General features: G+C 57.5%; 1 protein-coding gene across 1 annotated transcript; it reads right to left on the reverse strand.

Annotated features, from left to right (window-relative positions):
- Positions 1-770: 770 nt before the first annotated feature.
- Positions 771-3,654, reverse strand: LOC132387103 (nucleoside diphosphate kinase homolog 5-like; the record flags this gene model as incomplete). The annotated part of the gene is made up of 3 exons (XM_059959454.1): positions 771-905; positions 2,686-2,804; positions 3,554-3,654. Coding segments are annotated over 3 exons (355 nt in total), but the record flags the coding sequence as incomplete, so codon positions are not given.
- Positions 3,655-9,210: the final 5,556 nt, after the last annotated feature.

Genomic DNA, 9,210 nt, shown 5'->3' on the forward strand with positions numbered 1-9,210 from the left:
AATGGAGGGTTATGGGCTGAGAGCGGGCCAGTCGGACTAGGTGAGAGTAAGCGTTTGGCACGGACTAGAAGGGCCAAGATGGCCTGTTTCTGTGCTGTAATTGTTATATGGTTATATTTTATGGTCTTATGGTCATCAAACTCCGGACAGAATACCCTCCATCTACAACCACCCTCTGCCTCTATGGACAAGACAATTCTAAGTTGTCCTGGGTTTCGTGCCTCCTGAATTATGGAATGACCGTACCACTGGGAAGCTTATCAAATGTTTTAGTGCTCTGTGCCTTCAAGGGCCTGGCATCTGGGAAGACAAGGAGAACCTGACTAAGATCGACCAAAGGTGAGTATGGGTGTGAGGGGTGAAATAGGTGGGGTTAGGGCCGAGATCCCTTCCCCCAAGAACACCATCTTTACTTTCAAGGCTGGTGGGAGTAGAGGGTGGAATCCCTTCTCCAAGGCCTGTCCCTGCTCACAGAGGTTAACTGATAGTCCTGGCTGTCTGGGCAAAGAGACACTGATCAGAAGAGTGAGTTTGAGGGCAGCAGTCCAGGTTCTGTTCCGCCGCTGTGTGTAAGGCGTTTGTATGTTCCCCCCATGACCGCAGTCCAAAGACATATTGTTAGGGTTCGTGAGTTGTGAGATGCCAGACTGTGCTGGCCTTTGGTGATGCATTTCACAGTGGGTTTCCATTACATATTGCAAATCAAGTTTATCTTTAATCAATTAATAACAGAGCCGGGTTTTCTGAAGAAAAGTAACGGCCACTGAAACTCAGTGCTGTTTGGGAATGCTGGCCGTGTTATCAGTGCTCTGGCCGGGATCGCAGGTGGGAGACTCCCTCACTCTCTCCTCCCGTACCTTGGGCCGGTTCGGGTTGTTGGCCAACAGCCAGTCAGCCAGCCAGATCTGTGTGGAGAAGAATGTCTGTTCAGACAGCCCACTTCCTGGTCCCCCACCGCCCCCCGGGTATAGTTAAGCTGGGCAGGTGGCAGCCGCAGAGGAAGAAATGATAAGCTTCTCTGGGTATCTGAAATAACACCCAGATTCTCCCCCTGCACACACTGACCGATATGCATCTCTCTGGGGGTTATTTCAGATTCCCAGAGGGGCTGTGGGGATTGTTCAGATTCGCTGAGATTCCTGGCACCTGGGTGCAGAATTATGGATCATTCGGGTGCAATGTCAATCCACAATAACTGGCTCAGGGTGCCCAACACCCTGGGGACACGATGCCCTGGGAACCAATTATCTGGGGCCTGAACCCCTGGGGACCCAACACACTGGGGACACGATGCCCTGGGAACCAATTATCTGGGGCCTGAACCCCTGGGGACCCAACACACTGGGGACACGATGCCCTGGGAACCAATTATCTGGGGCCTGAACCCCTGGGGACCCAACACACTGGGGACATGATGCCCTGGGAACCAATTATCTGGGGCCTGAACCCCTGGGGACCCAACACACTGGGGACACGATGCCCTGGGACCAAACACCACGGGGAGCCAACTACCCTTGGGACCCAATTATCTGGGGCCTGAACCCCTGGGGACCCAACACACTGGGGACACGGGGAGCCAACTACCCTCGGGAACCAATTATCTGGGGCCTGAACCCCTGGGGACCCAACACACTGGGGACACGATGCCCTGGGACCAAACACCACGGGGAGCCAACTACCCTGGGGACCCAATTATCTGGGGCCTGAACCCCTGGGGACCCAACACACTGGGGACACGATGCCCTGGGAACCAATTATCTGGGGCCTGAACCCCTGGGAACCCAACACACTGGGGACACGATGCCCTGGGAACCAATTATCTGGGGCCTGAACCCCTGGGAACCCAACACACTGGGGACACGATGCCCTGGGACCAAACACCACGGGGAGCCAACTACCCTGGGGACCCAATTATCTGGGGCCTGAACCCCTGGGGACCCTACACACTGGGGACACGATGCCCTGGGACCAAACACCACGGGGAGCCAACTACCCTCGGGACCCAATTATCTGGGGCCTGTACCCCTGGGGACCCAACACACTGGGGACACGATGCCCTGGGAACCAATTATCTGGGGCCTGAACCCCTGGGGACCCAACACACTGGGGACACGATGCCCTGGGAACCAATTATCTGGGGCCTGAACCCCTGGGAACCCAACACACTGGGGACACGATGCCCTGGGAACCAATTATCTGGGGCCTGAACCCCTGGGAACCCAACACACTGGGGACACGATGCCCTGGGACCAAACACCACGGGGAGCCAACTACCCTGGGGACCCAATTATCTGGGGCCTGAACCCCTGGGGACCCTACACACTGGGGACACGATGCCCTGGGACCAAACACCATGGGGAGCCAACTACCCTCGGGACCCAATTATCTGGGGCCTGAACCCCTGGGGACCCAACACACTGGGGACACGATGCCCTGGGAACCAATTATCTGGGGCCTGAACCCCTGGGGACCCAACACACTGGGGACACGATGCCCTGGGAACCAATTATCTGGGGCCTGAACCCCTGGGGACCCAACACACTGGGACCACGGGGAGCCAACTACCCTCGGGAACCGATTATCTGGGGCCTGAACCCCTGGGGACCCAACACACTGGGGACACGATGCCCTGGGACTCTGCATTTTTTGAACATTCGGGCCCCACCCCTCATCTCTGTGACTCACCACGGGGTTGCGAGGCTTCAGTTTACACAGCAGGGTCAGGCCGAGGATCAGGGTCGGGGTGACATATTTGCTGAGAAAATCCTCAGCCGCTTGACGACTTGGAAATGGCTCCATTGTGGCTATGGGTGGTGAGAGTGTAGGGTCACTGCCTTAAACCTCCTGTCCCAAAACACTTCCTCCTGTCCACTATCTCCTCAGCCTCACCCATCCTATCCCTTCCCACCCTCATCCTCTCCCTCAGCCCAGACACTCCTCACCTCTCCCATCCCATCACACCTCATCCTCTCCCTCCAGTCCCTCCTCACCTATCCCATCCCATCCCACCCTCATCCCAGGCACTCCTCACCCCTCTCATCCCATTCCACCCTCAACCTCTCCCTCCAGTCCCTCCTCACCTATCCCATTCCATCCCACCCTCATCCTCCCTCCAGACCCTCCTCATACCTCCCATCCAATCCCACACTCGTCCTCTCCCTCCAGTCCCTCCTCACCCCACACGACCCATCCCACCCTCATCCTCTCCCTCACCCCAGACACTCCTCACCCCTCCCATCCCATCCCACACTCATTTTCTCCCTCCAGTCACTCCTCACCCCTCACATCCCATCCCACACTCATTCTCTCCCTCCAGTCCCTCCTCACCCCTCACATCCCATCCCACCCTCGTCCACTCCCTCCAGTCCCATCCCACCCTTGAGCTCTCCAGTCCCTCCTCACCCCTCACATCTCATCCCACCCTCGTCCTCTCCCTCCAGTCCCATCCCACACTCGTCCTCTCCCTCCAGTCCCTCCTCACCCCTCCCATCACATCCCACACTCGTCCTCTCCCTCCAGTCCCTCCTCACCATTCCTGCCCCAGGATACTGACTGTTGGGGAAGAAGAAGGTGATTTCCCTCTCAGCGGCGGAGAAGCAGTCGCTGCCATGGAGACCATTGCGGATCCGATCCACCCCGTAAATGGCCCTGAGACTGTGGGTAGGGTAAGCACATGTAACCTCTAAAATCACACGCCTACCCAGTGTGCCTACACCCCTCCCCATCCCCACCCAATGTCCATACACCCCCCAACCCACCCCGAAATCCGTACACCCCTCCCCATCCCCACCCAGTCCATACACCCCCCAACCCACCCCGAAATCCGTACACCCCTCCCCATCCCCACCCAATGTACATACACCCCAACCCACCCCGAAATCCGTACACCCCTCCCCATCCCCACCCAATGTCCATACACCCACAACCCACCCCGAAATCTGTACATCACTCTCCATCCCCACCCAATGTCCATACACCCCCCAACCCACCCCGAAATCCGTACACCCCTCCCCATCCCCACCCAATGTACATACACCCCAACCCACCCCGAAATCCGTACACCCCTCCCCATCCCCACCCAATGTCCATACACCCCCAACCCACCCCGAAATCTGTACATCACTCCCCATCCACACACAATGTCCATATACCCCCAAACCCACCCCGAAATCTGTACATCACTCTCCATCCCCACCCAATGTCCATACACCCCCCAACCCACCCCCGAAATCCGTACACCCCTCCCCATCCCCACCCAATGTCCATACACCCCCAACCCACCCCAAAATCCGTACATCACTCTCCATCACCACCCAATGTCCATACACCCCCCAACCCACCCCGAAATCCGTACACCCCTCCCCATCCCCACCCAATGTCCATACATCCCCAACCCACCCCGAAATCCGTACATCACTCCTCATCCCCACCCAATGTCCATACACCCCCCAACCCACCCCCGAAATCCGTACACCCCTCCCCATCCCCACCCAATGTCCATACACCCCCCAACCCAGCCCGAAATCCGTACACCCCTCCCCATCCCCACCCAATGTCCATACACCCCAACGCACCCCAAAATCCGTACATCACTCCCCATCCCCACCCAATGTCCATACACCCCCCAAACCACCCCAAAATCTGTACATCACTCCCCATCCCCACCCAGTCCATACACCCCCAACCCACCCCGAAATCTGTACATCACTCTCCATCCCCACCCAATGTCCATACACACCCCAACCCACCCCGAAATCCGTACAACCCTCCCCATCCCCACCCAATGACCATAAACCCCCAACCCACCCCGAAATCTGTACATCACTCCCCATCCCCACCCAATGTCCATACACCCCCCAACCCACCCCGAAATCCGTACATCACTCCCCATCCCCACCCAGTCCATACACCCCCAACCCACCCCAAAATCCGTACATCACTCTCCATCCCCACCCAATGTCCATACACCCCAACCCACCCAGAAATCTGTACATCACTCTCCATCCCCAACCAATGTCCATACACCACCAACCCACCCCGAAATCCGTACACCCCTCCCCATCCCCACCCAATGTCCATACACCCCCAAGCCACCCCGAAATCCGTACACCCCTCCCCATCCCCACCCAATGTCCATACACCCTCAACCCACCCCGAAATCTGTACATCACTCCCCATCCCACCCAATGTCCATACACCCCCCAACCCACCCCGAAATCTGTACATCACTCTCCATCACCACCCAATGTCCATACACCCCCCAACCCACCCCGAAATCTGTACACCACTCCCCATCCCCACCCAATGTCCATACACCCCCCAACCCACCCCCGAAATCCGTACACCCCTCCCCATCCCCACCCAATGTCCATAAACCCCCCAACCCAGCCCGAAATCCGTACACCCCTCCCCATCCCCACCCAATGTCCATACACCCCAACCCACCCCAAAATCCGTACATCACTCCCCATCCCCACCGAATGTCCATACACCCCAACCCACCCCAAAATCCGTACATCACTCTCCATCCCCACCCAATGTCCATACACACCCCAACCCACCCCGAAATCCGTACACCCCTCCCCATCCCCACCCAATGTCCATACACCAACAACCCACCCCGAAATCCATACATCACTCCCCATCCCCACCCAATGTCCATACACCCCCAACACACCCCGAAATCTGTACATCACTCTCCATCCCCACCCAATGTCCATACACACCCCAACCCACCCCGAAATCCGTACACCCCTCCCCATCCCCACCCAATGTCCATACACCCCCAACCCACCCCAAAATCCGTACATCACTCTCCATCCCCACCCAATGTCCATACACCCCAACCCACCCCGAAATCTGTACATCTCTCCATCCCCACCCAATGTCCATACACCCCCCAACCCAGCCCGAAATCTGTACATCACTCTCCATCCCCACCCAATGTCCATACACCACCAACCCACCCCGAAATCCGTACACCCCTCCCCATCCCCACCCAATGTACATACACCCCAACCCACCCCGAAATCCGTACATCACTCCCCATCCCCACCCAATGTCCATACACCCCCCAACCCACCCCGAAATCCGTACACCCCTCCCCATCCCCACCCAATGTCCATACAACCCCAACCCACCCCGAAATCTGTACATCACTCCCCATCCCCACCCAATGTCCATATACCCCCAAACCCACCCCGAAATCCGTACATCACTCCCCATCCCCACCCAATGTCCATACATCCCCAACCCACCCCGAAATCCGTACATCACTCCCCATCCCCACCCAATGTCCATACACCCCCCAAACCACCCCCGAAATCCGTACACCCCTCCCCATCCCCACCCAATGTCCATACACCCCCCAACCCAGCCCGAAATCCGTACACCCCTCCCCATCCCCACCCAATGTCCATACACCCCAACCCACCCCAAATTCCGTACATCACTCCCCATCCCCACCCTGTCCATACACCCCCCAACCCACCCTGAAATCCGTACGTCACTCTCCATCCCCACCCAATGTCCATACACCACCAACCCACCCCGAAATCCGTACATCACTCTCCATCCCCACACAATGTCCATACACCACCAACCCACCCCGAAATCTGTACATCACTCTCCATCCCCACCCAATGTCCATACACCACCAACCCACCCCAAAATCCGTACATCACTCCCCATCCCCACCCAATGTCCATACACTCACAACCCACCCCGAAATCCGTACGTCACTCTCCATCCCCACCCAATGTCCATACACCCCCCAACCCATCCCGAAATCCGTACGTCACTCTCCATCCACACCCAATGTCCATACACCCCCCAACCCACCCCGAAATCTGTACGTCACTCTCCATCCCCACCCAATGTCCATACACCCCCCAACCCACCCCGAAATCTGTACATCACTCTCCATCCCCACCCAATGTCCATACACCCCCCAACCCACCCCGAAATCTGTACATCACTCTACATCCCCACCCAGTCCATACACCCCCCAACCCACCCCGAAATCTGTACATCACTCTCCATCCCCACCCAATGTCCATACACCCCCCAACCCACCCCGAAATCTGTACACCACTCCCCATCCCCACCCAATGTCCATACACCCCCCAACCCACCCCCGAAATCCGTACACCCCTCCCCATCCCCACCCAATGTCCATACACCCCCCAACCCACCCCGAAATCTGTACATCACTCTCCATCCCCACCCAATGTCCATACACCCCCCAACCCACCCTGAAATCCGTACACCCCTCCCCATCCCCACCCAATGTCCATACCCCCCAACCCACCCCAAAATCCGTACATCACTCTCCATCCCCACCCAATGTCCATACACCCCCCAAACCACCCCAAAATCTGTACATCACTAGCCATCCCCACCCAGTCCATACACCCCCAACCCACCCCAAAATCCGTACATCACTCTCCATCCCCACCCAATGTCCATACACACCCCAACCCACCCCGAAATCCGTACACCCCTCCCCATCCCCACCCAATGTCCATACACACCCCAACCCACCCCGAAATCTGTACATCACTCTCCATCCCCACCCAATGTCCATACACACCCCAACCCACCCCGAAATCCGTACACCCCTCCCCATCCCCACCCAATGTCCATACACCCCCAACCCACCCCAAAATCCGTACATCACTCTCCATCCCCACCCAATGTCCATACACTCCCCAACCCACCCCGAAATCCGTACACCCCTCCCCATCCCCACCCAATGTACATACACCCCAACCCACCCCAAAATCCGTACACCCCCTCCCCATCCCCACCCAATGTCCATACACCCCCAACCCACCCCGAAATCTGTACATCACTCCCCATCCCCACCCAATGTCCATATACCCCCAAACCCACCCGGAAATCTGTACATCACTCTCCATCACCACCCAATGTCCATACACCCCCCAACCCACCCCGAAATCCGTACACCCCTCCCCATCCCCACCCAATGTCCATACATCCCCAACCCACCCCGAAATCCGTACATCACTCCCCATCCCCACCCAATGTCCATACACCCCAACCCACCCCAAAATCCGTACATCACTCCCCATCCCCACCCAATGTCCATACACCCCCCAAACCACCCCAAAATCCGTACATCACTCCCCATCCCCACCCAATGTCCATACACCCCCCAAACCACCCCAAAATCTGTACATCACTCCCCATCCCCACCCAGTCCATACACCCCCAACCCACCCCGAAATCTGTACATCACTCTCCATCCCCACCCAATGTCCATACACACCCCAACCCACCCCGAAATCCGTACACCCCTCCCCATCCCCACCCAATGTCCATACACCCCCAACCCACCCCGAAATCTGTACATCACTCTCCATCCCCACCCAATGTCCATACACCCCCCAACCCACCCCAAAATCTGTACATCACTCCCCATCCCCACCTAGTCCATACACCCCCAACCCACCCCAAAATCCGTACATCACTCTCCATCCCCACCCAATGTCCATACACCCCAACCCACCCAGAAATCTGTACATCACTCTCCATCCCCACCCAATGTCCATACACCCCCCAACCCAGCCCGAAATCTGTACATCACTCTCCATCCCCACCCAATGTCCATACACCACCAACCCACCCCGAAATCCGTACACCCCTCCCCATCCCCACCCAATGTCCATACACCCCCAACCCACCCCGAAATCCGTACATCACTCTCCATCACCACCCAATGTCCATACACCCCCCAACCCACCCCGAAATCTGTACACCACTCCCCATCCCCACCCAATGTCCATACACCCCCCAACCCACCCCCGAAATCCGTACACCCCTCCCCATCCCCACCCAATGTCCATACACCGCCCAACCCAGCCCGAAATCCGTACACCCCTCCCCATCCCCACCCAATGTCCATACACCCCAACCCACCCCAAAATCCGTACATCACTCCCCATCCCCACCGAATGTCCATACACCCCAACCCACCCCAAAATCCGTACATCACTCTCCATCCCCACCCAATGTCCATACACACCCCAACCCACCCCGAAATCCGTACACCCCTCCCCATCCCCACCCAATGTCCATACACCCCCAACCCACCCCGAAATCCATACACCCCTCCCCATCCCCACCCAATGTACATACACACCCCAACCCACCCCGAAATCTGTACATCACTCTCCATGCCCACCCAAT

This window comes from Hypanus sabinus, unplaced genomic scaffold (assembly GCF_030144855.1).
Source record: "Hypanus sabinus isolate sHypSab1 unplaced genomic scaffold, sHypSab1.hap1 scaffold_1523, whole genome shotgun sequence".
Lineage (NCBI taxonomy): Eukaryota > Metazoa > Chordata > Chondrichthyes > Myliobatiformes > Dasyatidae > Hypanus > Hypanus sabinus.